Consider the following 18,194-nt stretch of genomic DNA (forward strand, 5'->3'; position numbering starts at 1 on the left):
TGAGCCTTCCTGTCATGCAGGGGTTTGCAGTGCTGTCAACTCCTGCATCCCCACAACAGCCCCTGCAGCTTCCCTGAGGTCTGAGCAGAGCAGTGGGAATAGTCAGGGGCATGTGGCCTTTTCAATGTCCAGGCACAAACAGAATCAGGGGGACTCTGAGTTCCTGCTTTGTCACAACATCCCCCTCCCAACAGTCCAAATATCCCAGCAATGGGTTGGAGGTCAGGAGGGAAATGACCTGGCCATCCTGACTGGCAGGTGAGGGACTGGCCAAATTCTTGTGGTCTAGAAGGGTCTGGAGGGGAGGAAACCTCTGGAAGAGCAGCTGAGGGCACTTGGTTTGTTCACCCTGGAGGAAACAGGGCAGACTCACCAGCATGTGCAGCTCCTCCCAAGTGACACCTCCAGTCTCTGCTCCCTGTGACCAGACAGGATCTGAGCGAACAGCTGAAGCTGTGTCAGGGGAGGCATAGATTGCATATTAGGAAACAGTTCTTCCCTCAGAGGGTGCTCGGGCAATGACCAGGCTCCCCATGGAATAGGCACACCCCAGGGCTGCCACAGCTTCAGAGAGCGTTGGACAGTGCTCTCAGGCATAGGGTGGGATTGGTGGGGTGTCCTGGGCAGGCCAGGAACTGGACTCAATAATCCTTGGAGATCTTTTCCAGCTCAGGATATTCCACGATTCTGTTCCCTGTAAACTCTCATGAGATCTCCCACAGAACAGCACCACACACACAGAGCTGAGGTGACAGGGACCCTCCCCCTGCCATCCCTGTGCAATGCTGCCTGAAGAGCACAAGCCTGTACCAGCAGCTTAGAATAATTTCTTTATTCATGTAAAACAAACACAAGTATTTATATAAACACTGACATTACAAAGTACTGGAGCAGGTAGGGGCAGGAAGGAGGAAACAAAAACCTCTACAGATGTTTCTAATACTGTCCCACACACAATCAAATGCTCTGTCCCTTGGATAATCACTTGTACAATAAACCACCTTCAAGTCACAAATAAAAGTCTGTTTGAGATATGTTGCACTTTGAGGAGGAACAAGAAGAGGGGGTAGAATGTTTTTGGCAGGTCTCTTCATCAAGTCAAGATATTGCTGCACCGTTAATAAAAAATAGATGCTTCTCTGTAAAGCATTAAAAAAATATCCCACAGGTGACATCATGGAGGCTTCAGTGGAGCAGCAGGTATCCCAAACTGCATTGGTGGTGTCTCCAGCTGTGTCCAGGGGCTATTTCTTGGTAGTTTTGCGGATCAGTGCCATTCTCTGCAACAAGAGAGGGAAAACCATGGGAAGCTGAGCAGCTCAGAGTGGGTGACTGCACAACCACCCACAGCAGAAACAAGGCATCCCAGGTGCTCCCAGGACGCGGTCTGACTTGCTTCCACACAGGTCTTTCAGGTCTGTTTGAATCTTAATGGGGTTCCAGGCTGAAGAGGAGAAGGAAGTATCTGTGCTTCTCCACTTGGCAACCTGGGGCAGTGGAATCAAAGCCCATCTCAAGGCCCCTCTCTCTGCCCAGTGGGAGCTGCAGCATCACTCATGAACCCACTGCAGGGCAGCTCCTTCTAGGCTCTGACCACAGCTTAAATAACAATGGTCCAATGCAGTTTAAAAGCAAAATTAAGGGAGTTTTCAGTTCCTTTGCACAGAGATGGAGTTGCCAGGGGCAGCTGAGAAGTGCCTGTGTGCAGCTCCCAGTTGGTTTTAACCCTTCCAAGCTCCTCAGCACCAAGAGCTGCTGCTTCTCTTTGGGCAAAGCCAACATAACTGAGGAGACACAGCAACCTCAGCCTGTTGCACAAACAGGTCAGGAGGCTTTGGAAGTTATTTCTGGTCTGAACAACTTGGAAGAGGCCATAAATTCACAGTGCCAGGAGGTCATGACCTCCATCCTCATATCAGCCTTCCATGTGATTCCTGGTGCTGTGAGGGCTCCTTACCTGTTTGTGAGCTTCTGTAGTGCAGGCTTTTTTGTAGGGCCTGATTTCTTCAGAACCAAAGCCCGGGATCCACATGTTCCACTGGCGCTCTGGAATTCACAGAATGGTTTCAGTTGGAAGAGACATTAAAGCTCATCCAGTTCCAACCCCTTGCCACGAGCAGGGATGCATTATCTACTCACAGGCTTCCACCACAGCACCACAACTGTGCCCTGACTTCAGGAGGATCTGAGAGCTGGGGGTAGAAGGGAAAAAAACAGGTAAGAGTCACTCACCAAGGTGCAACTGGACATCTTTGACTTCCAGAGTGTTGGACTTGCGGTGCCGTGCAAGCTGGCAGGCGGCTGTCACCACACTCTCAATGAAGTCATCGGCGATCTGTAGCAGCATCTGTGGTGGAACAAGGGCAACAATCAGTCTGGTCAGCACTGAGCAGTTGAAATTATGTGGGAAGATGAAAACAAGCCCTCAGAAACTGGTATTTAGAATTACAGAATGCCCTGAATTGGGAGGGACCTGCAAGGATCATCCAGGCCAGCTCCTTGCCCTGCACAGGTCAGCCCAGCAACCTCCATCCTGTGCCTGAGAGCATTGTCCAAATGCTCTTTGAGTCTGGCTGCCTGGGGACCCTGGCCAGTGCCCTGCACCCTCTGGGGGAAGAACCTTTCCCTGATCTCCAGCCTGACCCTGCTCCAGCCATTCCCTGGCTCCTGTCCCTGCCACAGGGAGCAGAGGTCGGAGCTGCATCTCAGGAGGAGCTGCAGTCCCCACTGAGCTCTGCCCTCAATCTCCTTTGCTCCAGCTGAACACACCAAGTGCCCTCAGCCGCTCCTCTTATGGTCCCTCCTGATTCTTCCCCATCTTCAGAGTCTCCTTTGGGAGCCCACTAATAGCTTTAGATCTTTCTTATATTGTGGTGTGCAAAATTCCACTCAAAGAAGTGGATTTCATAGGTGTCTGCTGCAATTGCTGTTTTAAAAGCCTTTTTGGGACTGAGATGCAGAAAACCAGGGGTGGCTGAAGGCTACATAGGAAAACAAGTGTTACATGAACTAAATGCTCCCTCCTTGCACAAACGGCCACTGATCTGTGACAAATTACAAATTAACTCTTTCTGCAGTCCCTTCCATGGGCTGGAACCTACTTCTTCCACATCTTCATCCAGCTGCTCGTTCGGATCCACCTCACGCACCAGGTCTTGCAATTTCTTCTTGGTTAAAACCTGAGCGTGTGGGAGGAGAGGAAGGATTTACTGCCCTGCTCCTGCAAAGAAGCTGCCCTTAGAGCACAGCTACAACCACAACCATCTCCTCCCCCATGCCCCCAGGGCCGAGTCACACTGTTGACACAGTCTATCAGCTCAGGAATGGCAGAGATAAGAAATATCAGGTGTTCAGGAGTCATTTTCAAGCACCAGCGGTTGCTCTGGACAGCAACTGGAGTGCAGCAGCCAGAATAAATGTTTCTAGCATGAAAATGCGGCTGACAAGGAGTGGAAAGACAAAACTACAAGTGTTAAGAAGCAGACAGCAAGTGCAATCCGCGTATCAGTGACTAAAGTTGTGCCTAGGGCATGAGGGAAGCATTTCCATCGCTCTAGCACTTATCAGCTTTAGTGCTTCACGTGGAAAACAGAGTTGTGGGAGTGCTGGGTTATTCCAGGGCAGTCAGACGCGGCAGGAGCAGAAACCACACTGGGCTGAACAACTGGTTGCCGAGTCTTAAAAGATATGGATGGAAGTTGTCAGCCTGGTCGGGTCAACCAGATACATGGGAAATTCCTGCCCTTCCTCATTCCTTCACTGCTGTGGCTGTTTTATGCTGGGGTTTAGTGCACTTCCTAACAGTCTGGGTGCCAGCACAGCCATCAGGGAGCAATGCCGGGACATTCCCTGGGCACCAGTTTGTTTTATGCGCATCAAAGGCTCCTGTGCCAGGTTGGGTTGGAAGGGACCTTAAAGCTCATCCCATTCCACCCCCTGCCATGGGCAGGAACACCTTCCACTATCCCAGGCAGCTCCAAGCCTCATGCAACCTGGCCTTGGACACTCTCAGGGATGGGGCAGCCACAGCTTCTCTGGGCAACCAGCACCTCACCACCCACTTCTCCCCATATTGTTCCCATCTAAACCCCACTTAAAAATAACTTCCCCTGTCACACTCCAATATACACTTTCCTAAGACTGGAAAAAGCTCTACACCTACAGCATCCAAACCCCATCCAGCCAGGAAGCACCTGGGAGAGAAGAACTCTGTGAGGAAGTTTTGTTCACTCAGTAACTGAGTAAATTTAATAAACATTATATTTCTGCTGGTGATTTAAAGAAGGCGAACAAAGCCACAGGCAAATCTGTGATACTTGTGATGCCCGAGCATCATCCCTGCTGTCCCAAACTCAGGATGGAATTACCTGGTTGCTTTCAGGACTGAGCCGCCCTCCTCCACTGGGTGTCCCTGGCATCTTTGCCACAGTAGTGCTGTTGGCCATGGAGCTCTGGGGGGGGGTGCTGGCTGGTTCTGGCTTGATCGAGGAGAAGTTGGAGAGGTTGATCAAGGCAGAAGGGCCAAACTGGTTCATAATCTGTTGGGCTTTAGCTTTTAGATCATAAAGCTTGTCTAGGTCCTGCTTCTTCTTGGGGTTGTGGGGATCCAAACCAATCAACTGGAAAGGGAGAAAAAAGCCATGGTTAGCAAACAGAAGGAATTCAGCAGGGTGAACTGGTCTTTGTCCAAAGAAAACTGCAGTGTTCTGACAGGGCCTGCAGTTTATAGATCAGGAATCTCTGCTCACAGCATGAAGGGAGAAGTGATGCTTAGTAGCAGAGAAAACCTTCCCTTGCTGTACAGAAAATTAAGTTTTCCAGCATCACAGTGGCTGCATGCTGGTGACAGCACTGACCCACCCACCCATTCATCCCTTGAGCTGAACTCCACCACATCCAACCCCACACAGCCTTCCTGAACCCAATTCCCACAAAGAACAGACCACTCAGAGCAGATTTAATTGCAGGACATGGTTTGTTCCTGCTGCAGCAGCATGCAATCCCTCATCCCCACAATCCAGAGCCCCAGAGAGAAAGCAGGACCCAGCCTCCCTGGGGTCTCACTTTTGGCAGCATCACGCTCACAGCTCGGCCTGCAGTGACTCCTCCATGTGGGACTGACAACATTGGTTCATTTTGGGTTCTGAGAACACAATCTGGTGCTCAGAGGTGGAGGAACATGTGTGTGCCCACACTGGGCAACTGACAGCCGCAGGAAATGGAGTGGAATTCACAGAGCTCACAATGGTGAACTACAAGTGGATTGTGTGGTTACATAGATCCTCCAGGTGCTGAAGTTACTCAGGTTGTTGGTCATGGGGCGAACACTGACTGGCACCTCCTCTGTTTCTGTTCTAAGCCTCAGGCTCAATGAAATTTTGCTCTGTTTTCAGTGCTCCACGACAGGAAATTCATCCAAACCCTGCACCTTCCACTATCACAACCACCGTGGGCAGCATTGATGGGCCTGTCACAGGAAAGAGAGTTTAAGGAACGGTTTTATGGCAAAGCCTTCTCAGCCAGAGATGGCTGAGAAGCTACGGCTGAACTCACAAGAAGAGTTTGTTTAACCAGTTTTAGGGACACACAGTGTCTGCTCCCTGATCTACAAATAGACATTTCCCTTCATCAAAGCAAGCCTAGTCAGTTTGGATTAATTAATATCAAAACCCACACAAGAAAGTACATGAGAGAATTTAGAAGCTTTAGTACTTCACTCCAATGCACACTCATGCACCTGCAGACATGGAGCCCTCTGAGGGGAATTTATGTCCCTAACAGCCTTCTGCAGTGCCCTCGGCAAGTTTCCAGCTCCATTTTAATTGAATTAACAATGAAAAATCATTACGCTCGCACCCTAAACCCCTCAGCTGACACTCCTGGCTGAGAAGTCCAGCACACGATTGAGAGGGACCTTCAGTCTAGGTTTTAGCTGGGGTTGATCTCAGGCTGTTCACCCTATGCCTCACTTCACAGATCCACAAAGCAGGAACTCCTACCCACTAAGGAGGGAAGGAAGCACCGAAATCCTCGGACACAAAGCCCCAGTATCCTTGGGCAGAAGCACTTTAGCAGCCTAAAATCATTTTGTTGGTTTATGCCCAATCTTACTGCACCCTTCACATTCCACTAAGATCCCTGAATACAAAACTAATGGGAGGACCAGATCCACAGGGTAAATCCCACATGCCAGCCCCATTTACTTACAGCTATCTGAGTATCTAGATCTTTAATTACATCAGCAACTGCTGTGAGCCCAGTGAGTGGAGAAACCATAGCCCACACCCTTCCCAGAATGTCACCAGTCAGCATTATCTACTCTGGCATCCTCCTCTTTCACGTAACTCTTACTCCTACAGAAACACTAGATATTTTTTGTATCACCAATTCTATATAAGATGGTTAGAGGAAACAGTTTCACAAATTGTCCTCACTACAGTGCCACAGACTGCATTGTCAGAATAGATCACACAGAGTCGCTGCTGCAGAGAACATCATCCCACAGGATTCTGAAGAAAAATATGCTCAAAATTCATTTTTCTGCCAGGAAACAGAGCATCCTGGTACCTGCTGATGTGCAGGTAAGCCCACATCCTCACAGCAGCAGCTCCCTCCAGGCCAAGAGGAGGTTTGGGTGCTGCGATCAGCACGACGAATTGTTCAGTTCTGTGACAGCACAGCATTAGAGCCGTAACTAAAATCCACGTTAATGACAAACAGCACATTCACTGGAGTGCTCAGGGGGCTCCCACTTCCATTAACCATAGTGAATTTTACCAAATATCTAAATACAATCATACAGTCTCAGAATGGTTTGCGTGCGAAGAAAGTTTAACGTCATCTCATTCCATCCCCTGCCATGGGCAGGGACACTTTCCACTGTCCAAAGTGGCTACAAGCCCCGTCAAACCTGGCCTTGGGCACTTCCAGGGATGAAGCAGCCACAGTCTCCCTGGGCAACCTGAGCCAGGCCCCCACTACCCTCACAGGGAGAAATTCGTTCCTAGTATCCCATCTATCCCTGCCCTCTGGCAGTGGGAAGCCATTCTCCTTGTCCTTTCCCTCCAGATCCTTGTCCAAAGTTCCTCTTCAGCTCCCCTGGAGTCCCTTCAGGCGCTGGAAGGCGCTCTAAGAATCTCCCCGGGGCCTGCTCTTCTCCACGCTGAACTTCCGAGCTTGAAGCGCTCACCCCACGGAGACAGCCGGGATGGGAACGAATCCCCCTCCCAGTGCAGAACGTCCCCGCCGGGAGTCGCGGGGCAGAGCGAAGGTCACCGACCGCCACCGGGACTGACTCGGCGCTCACTCTTGTGCTCCCTCCCGGATTTGCAACAGCCGATGTGGAACCCCCAGGTAGTCCGCGCAGCCCCCTCAAGCCCTCCGTACCTCCCCATGACCCGCGGGCAGTCCAAGCCCCGCCGCCACCGCCGCCCGCCGCCACTCGGCAGCGCTTCCGCTTCCGGCCGTCGCCGCTGCCAATGGGGAGCGAGTCCCCTGCGCGCGCGCGCATCATCGCCAATCAGGGGCGAGTTCGCCTGCGCGCGCGTGCGCGCCATAGCGCTCCCGCCAAAAGCGCTCCTTCTCCCCGCGCTGCCTCAGGAAAGAGGTGTGCCCAGCATGCCCCGCGCGATTTGCATAACCCTGGCCGGCTAAAAAGCGGGGAAAACGGCGCTTTTTTGAGGGAAAACCACAGAAATGGCAATAAGAAATGAGTTGAGGACGGATGAAAGCCTAGACATACCGATCATCATGTTTAGTAGCTGAGACGTCTGTCGCCCTGTCCTAGCCGGTACACCGGCGCTCTCCGGTGGTGGGTGGGGCGTGAGCGTTGATTCAAAAAGGGCTTCTGCCGTGCGTGGCACGGGGAGGGTCGCGCGCCACCCCCGCGGAATCGACATCAAGAGATTTCGGAAGCACAATTTTTGTGAGGGAGGGCTGCCGGTAACCGCCTGTTCCGGCACCCCGGCATCGGTAAACGACAGAGAATGGCCTGCCAGCGGCGTTTGCAGCTGGGAGGGGCTCCTGGCGCTTGGAGCCGAGACACCACGGACGGCGGGAAAGGTGGGACAAGGACTGTAACACTCTGGCGCGGGTGCATTGGTTGCATCCGCGGCCACCAGGCGATGCAAGGCACTCCACTCCATATCTGTCTTTCTATATATAAAGCATATATTTACATATGATTACTTTTAAAAAGCCCACTGCGAGCGCGGGGAAGGTCCTCCCTTACACGCTTTCCCCCCTGCCCAATACCGTGCTGCTGTACTCCCCTCCTCACAAAGCTTCATGGTACACGTGTGCGAGGGGACAGTGCCTAGGCCACCCACGGGACCCCTCAGAATAGGGGGTGCCAGTCTCCTCCACCGCAGCTGGCAGCTCCCCGGGCCGCAGGGCAGGGGTCTGGTACTGCACCAGGGAGCATCCGGCAGGTCCTGTGATGATGCAAGTGCTGCGGTGCATCCCGGCAGGCTCCGGCTCACTGAATGGCATGGCGTACTCAGGCTCTGGCGGCAGTGGCTCCGCATACTCATTGTGCTTCCCTGGGATGTCGTAGTGGTTCAGGACCAGTGGTAGAGTGTAGCCCTCTTCTAAGAGTGGCTTGAAGGTGGAGGGACCTGTCTGGCTGCTGGGGTTCACCTGCACCAGGTCTGGCTCAGTGTACTCTGAAACAGGGAGGCTGCCATGTCAGGAAGGTGGGTGGTGGTGCTGCAGCAGAGGTGGGTGAGGTTGGTTGAAAAACTGAGCATGTTTGGACTTTCAGGGATAGAAAAACTGCTAAAACCCACCCAACACAGGGTACCCACCCATGGAGACCCCACATTCCTTTGCCACACCACAGAGAGGGGCTCCTGCTGTCCCCAGCCACCCTCCAGTGCCAACAGCTGTAATTGAGGTGGACTACTTACTACTACTAAATAATGTGTGGTGCTATTACAATAAATGATAATAATTAATTATAATAATTAAATGGGCATGTCTAATTTATCAGGGCCTTCTTGTTGCACAGGTCCACGATGCAGGAGGGGTCAGACCAGAATGGGGAAGGAGGTACAATTGGGAAGATTTGGCTCCAGCTCTGGGCTGAGGGACCAGTTCCTGCCCTGATGTCCCTGTTACCTGATGAAGGGGTCCAGCTGAGATCCCCTGGTGTGGGGGCCATGGGGAAGGAGGCCAGGCTGGGGGCTGGCAGGCTCTGCAGGGAGCAGACCTGGCTCGACTCCAGCTTGGGGTACCCTGGACAGGGAGAGGAAAGCCTTGGTTGTCACAGACTGTCACCTGGACGTGCAGGTATCCCTGGGGCGTGGAACAAGTCCAAGCTTGGCAGCAGCATCAGTTAAACCAGCTGCACCCCACGGCACACAGACCCCTGATTTTAGGGAGAAGTTGTGAACCCTTTTACCTTTTGTGATCCCGCAGTTCAGCTCCACTGTTGACTTCCTGCCAAGGGGAGATGCAAGATAAGACAAGAGGTCCCAGCTACCCTGTGCCCACCACCACCTACCTCCTCACACCCATTGCCTTAGGGGCCCCTTGGGACCTGGTGAGCAGCTAGATGAAGCTGCTGGAATTTGGGGAGGTGATGCTGAGTCCCCCAGGGTAAAGCAGGGGACAAGGCAGGACCAACCTCTTCCTGTGGCAGAGGAAAGCCAGGAGCAGGAGGCAGGAGCAGAGAAGCACAAAGCCTCCAATAAGCAGCATCACCAGCAGTGTGGAGCCTAGGGAGGGAGGGCAGTGTCAGTGCCCTGGGCCCCTATCCCACCCCTTTGCACCCATGAGTGCCAGAAGCCCACCTGGGGCCACTAGAGGAGAAAAATGTGTACCCACGGTGGGATGAAGCCCCAGTGGCACCTTGAACACCAAAAGACAATGCTGCACCCCAAGGACAGCCCCCCCATGGCACCCACCTGCCTTCTCCGGGTGCAGGGCAATGCCAGGGATGGGGGTGCGGCTGGCTGGGTGGCTGGTGGCTTCAAGCACCTCCTTGGGGACACTGGGCACTACAGGACAGAGCAGGGACCGTTACTGTGGAACCACCACAGGGTGCACAGGAAGGTGAAGGTCCCAGGAAGATGTTTCAGATATGGGGGTGTGAGCTCCTGTGGAGGGTCTCACCATAGGGACGGGGTATGCGGACCCGTGCCAGCTGGCAGCCCGTCAGGGCCACCTTCAGGGCAACACGCTGGTGCCAACTCTGCGGTGTGACACGGATGTAGCGGGCGACGATGGGGGGGATAAAGGCGTTAGAGACCTCCCCCTGGCTGTCAGCATTTCCTTCAAACACCTACCAGAGAGGGTGAAGAGGCGCCAGTGGCTAAATATCCACTGGCAGGGGGTCTCAGCCTGCTCAGGGATATTCTCCACATGCCCACCTTGTCCTCCTGACCACTGCTGCCTCTGTAGGGTCTCCAATTCTTCCCGTCACGGCTAGAGGAGACATGGTAGGACGTCACGTAGTAGTCGTGCTGCTCAGAGGAGCCCTTTGTGATGATGCCTATGAATGCAGGAGGGAGTTCCCTGCTGTCAGTTAGGGGTTGTGGGGCTGGGGAAGGGCTGCTCTCTACCCCACTGCCCTCTTCTCCCATCTGGAATAGCCCTTTATCTCTGAGATACTCAAGACCCAGCTGGGAAAGGACTAGTAGGGCAGGACATGTCACCTGGCAGAGGGGGATCCTTCTGACCCTGGGAGGGGATTTGCGTGGCAGATTCCAGTGTGGGATACTCTGGTCTGCCCCCACGAACTGATAACCTCCAGCCCTGGCTGCTAGCCCTGCATTCCTCCCTCCTCCAGCCTCTGGCTGGACAATGTTCCCATTTTCCTCGCTGCAGTCGCTTGTCGCTGGCACATAAAGCCCCTGCTTTTGGTAGGCTCGGGCCGCACAAAAGATGCTCACTGGCACCAGATGCAAGAGCATAATATTAACTTGTTCATCCCAGAAATGGCTGCAGATGAGGGGGGCAAAGGAACAAAAGGAGGACAGGAGCAGCCTGAGGGGCTGGTGTGCTCTGCATCCCTGTTTGCACCAGTAAAACCATGGCACAATGAACTCCAGTGTATCCTGGGAATTATGGAGGTGCAACTGCCCTGGGCATTTTTGTGGGGATCAGTGAAGCTGGCACAGCGGGAGGACAGTGATCAGGGTAGCATGGGGACACAGGCAGCTGTTGTCCCCCTCTAATGGCCAACTCTCACCTGTGACATTCCTTCGGGTGCCCAGGTCCAGCTCCAGCCAGGCAGCCTTGGCACCGGGTTCAGCTGCCCAGGAGTGGCCAGTGGTGCTAAGTGCTGCCCGTTCGGCCACCCAGGCTCGGTCCTGGCCCAGCACATCCACCTCATGCCACCAGGATGAGGCATTGAAGGTGACCACCTCCAGCACATCATCACAGGCTGGGGACAGGAGACAGCACACTGGGAACCTCGAAATCCCAACTAGGCACAGGGGGGTGGCAGCAGGTCTGACAGCTAAAATCCTGCCTTAATTTCAAGGGAAATGGGAAAAAAATACCTTTGTGGAATACAAGTCGCTTCTCAGAGAGAGATCCCCTGTGTGGAAGAAAGCAGGAGGAGCATCAAACAGGGTGAACAAACCCTAGGGTGTCTGAGGGGTGGCAGTTTCCCAGTGTCAGTGTGGGTGGGTGCCACAGCTCCATGGGGGGTGCAGTCCAGCCACGCCTCACCCACCTTTTGGAGCGGAGCCCATTGGCAAAGGCCGACTCATAGAGCGTGATCCCCTTCTCTCGGGACAGGGTGACCTGCCCTCCCAGCTCATCCGCAATCACCCCAGCATGCACAGCTGCCTTGCACAGCACCGATGTCTGCAGGGAGTGGGGAGTAAGGGCAGCCCCCCACGGCAGGCCTGAGCTCCCCGTGGGGCACCCCAAGGCCACACTCATCACCTCTGGGTTGCTGAGGGTGACAAGCAGTGGCCACACATGCTGTGGGGACCATCCCCAGCAGGTGCACCATGGTGCCCACACTTACGTCCCGGTAGCCCTGGCTTGGGTTGCCCCAGATGTCCCCATGGATGTCCTTGCAGCCCGCGGGGCAGTACACACTGAAACACATGGTAAGGGGTGGGTCAGGGCTCCCTCCCATCCAAACCCCCTCTTCATACCCACTCTGCTCCCCATCCCACCGGAGCTGTACGTCAGGAGAGGGATGGGGATGAAACCAGGACTGATAGGGACCCTGCAGCAGGGGACACCAACATGGGACCATTCCCCACCCCGACCACTCACCTGATGTACTCCTGGGTGTAGTGGGTGCCTCGAACTAGGCAGGAGATCAGGTCTGCAAGGCAGGAACACCCCAGGGTGAGGGATCCCCACCTGCCCCACAGCACATACCCACTTCTGCCTCAGGGCACTCCATTCCCCTTCCCAACTGAATCCTGTTCCTCACTTGGGTTCTGCCCTTCATGCCCACGTGTCTGGAGGGGCAGGGAGGGATGGCCCCTTGGTCCCTGCAGCCATTGGCCCCGTGGCACAATCTATGCTGCCTGTGGCTCTGCCTGATATTGGGGTGCCACCTGACTTGGGGGTTCAGGGTTCTCAAAGGGGTCCCAGCTGGCTGTATGGCCTGCGGGTCTCCCATGTTTGCCCCCAGCCAGGGAGAACATGGAAGTTCGGGAGCTCAGGGCAATGGAAGCTCATCCTGGAGTCAGCAAGGAGCTTCCTTCACGTCCTTGCATGGGCCAGGACACATCCCAGGGGTGTCTCTGCATCCCAGGGGATGCTGCCCCCATACCTGGGTGCTGTGAGGTGGCATAGGACACGAGGAGGCCTCGTCCCGAGCGGTGGCTGGTGCTGTTGAACAGGACGGTCACAGTGCTGGAGTTTGTCACCAGGAGTGGGGCAGAAGGGACGGAGTTCCTGCAGTAGGGCCCTGCCAGCAGGGATGGCACCAAGGAGAGGATTTGGGGTCCCTGGAGACACACTTCGACACCTAGACCCCAGGACTTCACCTCCCCTGGCCTGGCCCTCACCACGGCCAGGGGGGCTCAGGCATTTGGGCTGTGCTCAGGCTGTCCCAGAGTTGTTCCACACCCAGAGTGACCCATCCCCACCAGAGTGCTGAAGGGTGGTCCCATGAAGCATGGACCCATGCCAGGCTGGTCCCATCTTGAAGATGGTTTCATGTTTTGGGATAGTCCCACACCCAGGGTGGTCCCAGGCCAGGGCAACATCATGACAGATGGTCCCCTGCCCAGGCTGGTCCCAGCCCCAGTGTGGCTCCATTGCCCTCACTGGGCACCTGCCACCACATCCCCCACTGCAGGGACTGGTACACATGGCATCACCCCACAAGACCCCATAATGGGAGCCGTGTCCTTGTCTCCTCCACATGCCCCCTTTCATAGGTGCTGCTGAAGCTGCCTCCTAAACTGCCCCCTCCCCCCATTTAATCCACATTAATTTGCAATTCTATCTCCCTGATTAAAACTTTGGCTTAGCAGGCAGGCGGATTCCTTAGGGACATCTCTGGTTCCAGCTGGGGACAGAACGTGGCCCCACTCCCTGGACTGCCACCACCCCCGTCCCTTGCATCGCTCTGCTCTGTATCATGCATATCACTTGGGCCTCTGGACACCCAGAGGTGTTTTGAGCAAATGCCATCGTTGTCCTGGGGACAGGGAACTGTGTCCCTGTGTTCCCCTGGGGCTGCTGGTGACAACTCCCCCTGTGCCTCAGTTTCTCTACCCTGACCCACACCCTCATCCTGCCTGGGTCATATTGAACCAGGAGGTCGATCCCAGGGGATGTGGGACACATGTGTGCGCAGAGATCTCACATATGTGATAGAACTGAGATCTGCACCATATGCAGATGAGATGCAGATGAGCCCCATGCAAATTTCCCTTCCACTGGTTGCCAGATGGCAGCGCTGCCCTGGGTCACTGATGCCACCTCTGTATGGATCTCGGTGATACCCTGGGAGCTGGCGACCTCTCAGCTGAGCCCCAGAGGCTGCCACTCTCATGGAGACCCTGCCACATCCCAGCAGAATCAGGCCAGGGGCCAGATACCAGCTCTGAGTCAGGGAAGGAGCCCACAGCCTCTGCCTGCTCCAGCCACTTCCCAGAAAACATCTGGAACTTCTCAAGGACCAGTGTCAGCCACGGGAGAGGGAGTGGAACCCAAGCTCTGTGTCATGCTGGCATGGCTCTGGTGGCACCCAAAGGGTCTGTGGGTGCCTGGCCACCTCCCCCAGCCCCCCAAGAGCATCATCTGGGATTCCCCCCCCTTTTCCACATTGCTGTATCTCAGCATGGGGCCAGGATGTCTCTTAGCTTTAGGGACAATTATGTCCCTGACACCACAGCAGAGTGGATGGGGTCCAGGGACCCTGCGTGCTGTCACCCCTTTGGGAACCAGCCCAGAAAGGGTGAAAGCCCTGAAGAACAGGGAAAGCTCCGAGTCCCATGGATCCAAGCCAGCTCCTTTCGATCCCGCATTTCCCATTGCATCTCCTGTCCAGCCCCTGCCCCTCACCAGCGCTGCTCCTCCATCCCACCCCACCACTTGATTCTTCCCCCCACCCCCAAGATGTTTTCCTCAGCATTCGTCATGTTCCCAGTGCTGCCAAATCCCTCCAAGACCATTAAATCTGTCTGGGAAAATCCTGGAAGTGTTCGGGCAGTGGCTGGGCCGACAAATTAATTATTCAGTGGCTGCATCTGGTCCCAGCTGGGCAGTTTCCCCCCAGGCTTTGCAATAATCATCTCCTTGGGTACCCACCTCCTCAGATATTCCCATTCGCAAATATTACTCTCCTTCTATATCCTCCTCCCTGGATATCGACCCTTATCTTTGGGTATCCCCACCCCCACTACTTGGGTATCCGCTTCCTTGGATATTTCTCTTCTTTGGATAACCCACTCATCGCATACCAGATACCCCTTGTCCTCTGATATTCCCCTCCTTGGATACCCCCTCCTTGGATATCCCCCTCCTTGGATACTGCCCCACTTGTTTACCTCCCTCCTTAGATGTTCTCCCTCCTCATGATGAAATCAGCTAAAACCCCAGATTTTCCTGATATTCTCCCTATCCACAACATTGTATCACCCTTGCCTCCATTCCCCCAGGACCCCCTTACCGTAGGCAGTGCCAGTCTGGGGGTCAGCAAGCAGCAAGGAGCTGCGGGCACAGTGCTCTGAGGGCTCCAGATCCACATCCCCAAATGCCAGGAGTAGGGAGGAGCCCGGGGGGGCTTGGAGCCGCCAGCAACACATGGTGTGGTTGGGATACGTGCCTGGGTAGTTCTTGGAGCTCAGGGTGCCACTGTGGGGTGTCAGCAGCGTGTGGCCACAGCCGTTTCCTGCAGACACACCGGGGATAGTGCTCAGACAGGCTGTTCCCTGCCTCAGTTTTCCCCCTTGGTGAAGCCCCCAGAACAACCCCTGGGCACCTGCAGCCTCTTCAGATGTTTTCCTCATCCAAAGCATTATTTTCTGGTGGCTTTTCTGGATGCTCCTGGCACTGGGAACTGTCCACATGGGAATCCAGGGATGAAGCTGCCATAGCTTCCCCCACAGCCACCCAGCATGACCCTCTACCTCCAGCTCCTCTACATCCTCCAGTCCAGGACAACCCCGATTTGGGGGGATATAAAAGGATTCAAGGAGAGAATATCCCCACTCCATGGGGCTGTACAGCACTGAGCAGCCCCAGGAACCCCTGACTGCAGCCTTGACCTTGAGGATAACCTTGGGCAGCTGCATCCCCATTGCATCTTTCCCAGGGTGATGCCAGACTCACCACAAAAGGGGCTTTTCTCTGGGCTCACTGCCTCTGAGCATGAGGGAATAGCCTGGAAATAAGCTGAAAGCATCAGGCATTGAGACCTGGCCATAATTTCTGGGCAGAATTGGGGTGCAGGGAAAGGGGGAAAGCACCACTTAGCCCCACTGTGTGGGCCAGGCATTTGTAGGGGTCCAGTGCTCAACACCTCCTCCTCACATCCCCCAAAAGCTGTTGCTCCTGCCAAGCATAATCCTGGCACAGCCAGAAAGAAAAGGGACGGTGGGCATAGAATTACCCAGCCTTGGCTCCCCTTGCTGTCACTGGGAGACAACACAAAGCGCCAGCAAGGGAAAATCCTACAGGAATAAAAACCAGGGGGCTGGCAGTGAAAGATGCCAGCCCCAGCACAGAGTCCTCTCCTCCTCAGCCTGTGGGAAGGGCTTGCATCCAAACTGGGGGAGGTTTATTCTGTGGGACTGGGAAAAATCACCAACTTTTTTGCCTTTCTGGGCAGTGTCCACTGACAGAACAGAGCTGGGAAGGATCAGGCCCTCCAAGAGTGGGGGCTGGGGGGGCAGCAGGGACCCCAGGGCTGCTAGGACAATAGCTCCCAGAAGGGATGCTCTGCTGGGGGAGAGAAATTTAGGGTATCTGAGGGGGAGTTTCTAGCACAGAAAGTTGAAGCCACTGGGATCTGCATGGAAAACCCTCTATGGCCAGGACAGCTGGACATGTGAGCCCAACTGGGGGGTCTTGGATGGACCCCCCAGCTCTATATCCATACTGGTAGTGCAGAGAAGTTGTGGGGACCCATTCCAGAAAAAACACATCCAAGGAAAGGAAATCTTTGTTGAAAACATCCTGAGTGTGACTAGCGCGTGTCGAGAGGGAATGCCAGAGATAAACTGAGAGATGCAGGCATTCCTGGGAATTTGGCTCCAAAGATGATACCGAGGGGCCAGGAATAGCCAAGACAGAGCCACGGGGGACTTGCCCCCAGCCACAGAAACTTTACTCCCCTCCCAAAAAATGTGAAAACTGGATTTCCAGTGGGCGAGGGTGAACTCAGCCTGGCCTCGCTGGGATCATTCCTGCCAGGGATTTGTTTGCTTTCTCACAGGATGCAAGAAAGACACAACAGGGCGATGCTCCGACAAAAGCCCGGCACATTCCTGCCTCTGAGATCATGCTGCTGGCCTTGGGAAAGCTCCCCGTGTCCACCAGTGGTTTGGGGATCCGGTGGAAACCCGTTGCATGATGTGCCCCAAACCACACTTTTTGACCGGGAACGTACTGGGATTCTGCTCCAGTGATCCCAGCCTGTTCCCGTGCCTCAGTTTCCCCTCGGGAATAATGCTTTGGATGACCCATCGTTGTTGCCTCGCTCTTGGATGAGCTGGGGACGAGTGACACCGGGAAACATGAACTTTGGGATCAAAGGTTTGTTTGTTTGGGTGAACATTTCCTCGGGGTCGTCCTGGACCCCGCGGCTACAAATTCCCCGGGAGTGGCATTCCCGGGATGGAGGTCACTGCCCGGCTCTGCACGTAAACCTCAGCGATCCTCTTAACCAGTGGATTAGGGGTTCCCCAGGAAAGCCCTGCAGGCGGGATGGAGCCGAACGCGGGACTCTCGGGACCCCCGGCGTAGTCGCCACCGGGGGGCAGGGACAGAGAGAGCTAAGGGGGCTGCGGGGAAAATGGGCTGGTGCAGGACCGGCGTGATGCGGGGGTGGTGGGAGCAGGGACAGAGGTCGTCCGTCCTGTACCGGAGCAGAGGGATACTGGGGACCCCGTCCCGGACCAGTACCAGGACAGATGGAGGGCGGGGACCCCGTCCAGTCCGGTACCGGGACAGAGGGATGGCGAGGATTCTGTTTGGGTTCGGTACCGGAGCAAAGGGCCGGCAAGGACCCTGTCCCGGGTCGGTACCGGGACAGAGGGATGGCAGAGATCCCGTTCAGGAAAAGAACCGGGGCAGGCGCACCATGACGACCCTGTGCCGGTGTGGTCTGCTCTGGTCACAGCGGGGAACCGATCCCGTGAGCCCATCTTGATTCGATCCCGGTCCAGACACAGCGAAGAGCCCGTCCCGGGGCAGAGGCGAGCCCGTCCGGTCCCCCTTCCCAGTCCCCATACCGCACCAAGTTCCGGTCCCATCCCGGCGAGCGAAGCAGAAGCTCCGACGGCACCGGTGGGAGTGGGGCTCCCGGTGCCGCGTCCCGGTATGGGATGTCCCGCTGCCGGTCGGTGCTCCGCAATCAGCACTCACCGTCCTGTGCGCCGGCCGAGCGCAGCCCCAGAGAGCCGAGCAGGAGGCACTGGCAGACCAGTATCAGCACCCCCTCCGCCGCCCCACCGCCCGCCCGCATCCTCCTCCCTCCGCCGCCACCCTGGCCCCGCCACGGCTCCGCAGCGCCGTCGCCGCGGCCACGCCCTTCTCCGCCCTAC

At 55.3% G+C, this 18,194-nt stretch overlaps 2 protein-coding genes and 1 non-coding gene across 5 annotated transcripts; 1 reads left to right on the top strand and 2 right to left on the bottom strand.

Annotated features, from left to right (window-relative positions):
* Nucleotides 1-817: 817 nt before the first annotated feature.
* TAF12 (TATA-box binding protein associated factor 12) lies at nucleotides 818-7,455 on the bottom strand. Of its 3 annotated transcripts, XM_030964498.1 has the most exons (7): nucleotides 7,387-7,438; nucleotides 5,065-5,467; nucleotides 4,368-4,619; nucleotides 3,102-3,179; nucleotides 2,233-2,347; nucleotides 1,958-2,046; nucleotides 818-1,280 (listed from the first exon to the last, which is right to left on the bottom strand). In XM_030964498.1, the coding sequence occupies exons 2-7, from the start codon at nucleotides 5,125-5,127 to the stop codon at nucleotides 1,245-1,247; spliced, it is 633 nt and encodes a 210-aa protein (XP_030820358.1). In that variant the 5' UTR covers nucleotides 5,128-5,467; nucleotides 7,387-7,438; the 3' UTR covers nucleotides 818-1,244. The 3 variants fall into 3 exon arrangements, with proteins under 3 accessions (XP_030820358.1, XP_030820359.1, XP_030820360.1); XM_030964499.1 differs by lacking the exon at nucleotides 5,065-5,467 and having other exon boundaries at nucleotides 7,387-7,455; XM_030964500.1 differs by lacking the exons at nucleotides 5,065-5,467; nucleotides 7,387-7,438 and adding an exon at nucleotides 6,568-7,343.
* Nucleotides 7,456-7,831: 376 nt separating this feature from the next.
* Nucleotides 7,832-18,115, bottom strand: LOC115912886 (discoidin, CUB and LCCL domain-containing protein 1-like). The gene is made up of 15 exons (XM_030964672.1): nucleotides 18,016-18,115; nucleotides 15,098-15,319; nucleotides 12,746-12,883; nucleotides 12,238-12,289; nucleotides 11,981-12,053; nucleotides 11,681-11,814; nucleotides 11,505-11,542; nucleotides 11,192-11,386; nucleotides 10,371-10,492; nucleotides 10,114-10,282; nucleotides 9,906-9,998; nucleotides 9,626-9,716; nucleotides 9,401-9,438; nucleotides 9,118-9,234; nucleotides 7,832-8,663 (listed from the first exon to the last, which is right to left on the bottom strand). Exons 1-15 carry the CDS (start codon nucleotides 18,113-18,115, stop codon nucleotides 8,275-8,277), a joined length of 1,971 nt encoding a protein of 656 aa, XP_030820532.1. The 3' UTR covers nucleotides 7,832-8,274.
* Nucleotides 7,836-7,965, top strand: LOC115912959. Its single transcript, XR_004061361.1, has one exon. It is a non-coding gene; the product is annotated as a U11 spliceosomal RNA (small nuclear RNA).
* Nucleotides 18,116-18,194: the final 79 nt, after the last annotated feature.

Source organism: Camarhynchus parvulus, chromosome 23 (genome assembly GCF_901933205.1).
Source record: "Camarhynchus parvulus chromosome 23, STF_HiC, whole genome shotgun sequence".
In the NCBI taxonomy this organism is placed as follows: domain Eukaryota; kingdom Metazoa; phylum Chordata; class Aves; order Passeriformes; family Thraupidae; genus Camarhynchus; species Camarhynchus parvulus.

Coding starts and splice junctions, on each gene's coding strand:
- TAF12 (XM_030964498.1), bottom strand. CDS start 5,127: ATGTTGTCAGTCCCACATGGAGGAGTCACTGCAGGCCGAGCTGTGAGC. Junction 3,180..4,367: donor TCAGTCCTGAAAGCAACCAG/GTAATTCCATCC, acceptor CCACACGCTCAG/GTTTTAACCAAGAAGAAATT. Junction 2,348..3,101: donor TGGATGAAGATGTGGAAGAA/GTAGGTTCCAGC, acceptor GTTCCACCACAG/ATGCTGCTACAGATCGCCGA.
- LOC115912886 (XM_030964672.1), bottom strand. CDS start 18,115: ATGCGGGCGGGCGGTGGGGCGGCGGAGGGGGTGCTGATACTGGTCTGC. Junction 11,543..11,680: donor AATGGGCTCCGCTCCAAAAG/GTGGGTGAGGCG, acceptor TCTTCCACACAG/GGGATCTCTCTCTGAGAAGC. Junction 9,717..9,905: donor CCTGCACCCGGAGAAGGCAG/GTGGGTGCCATG, acceptor CTCCCTCCCTAG/GCTCCACACTGCTGGTGATG.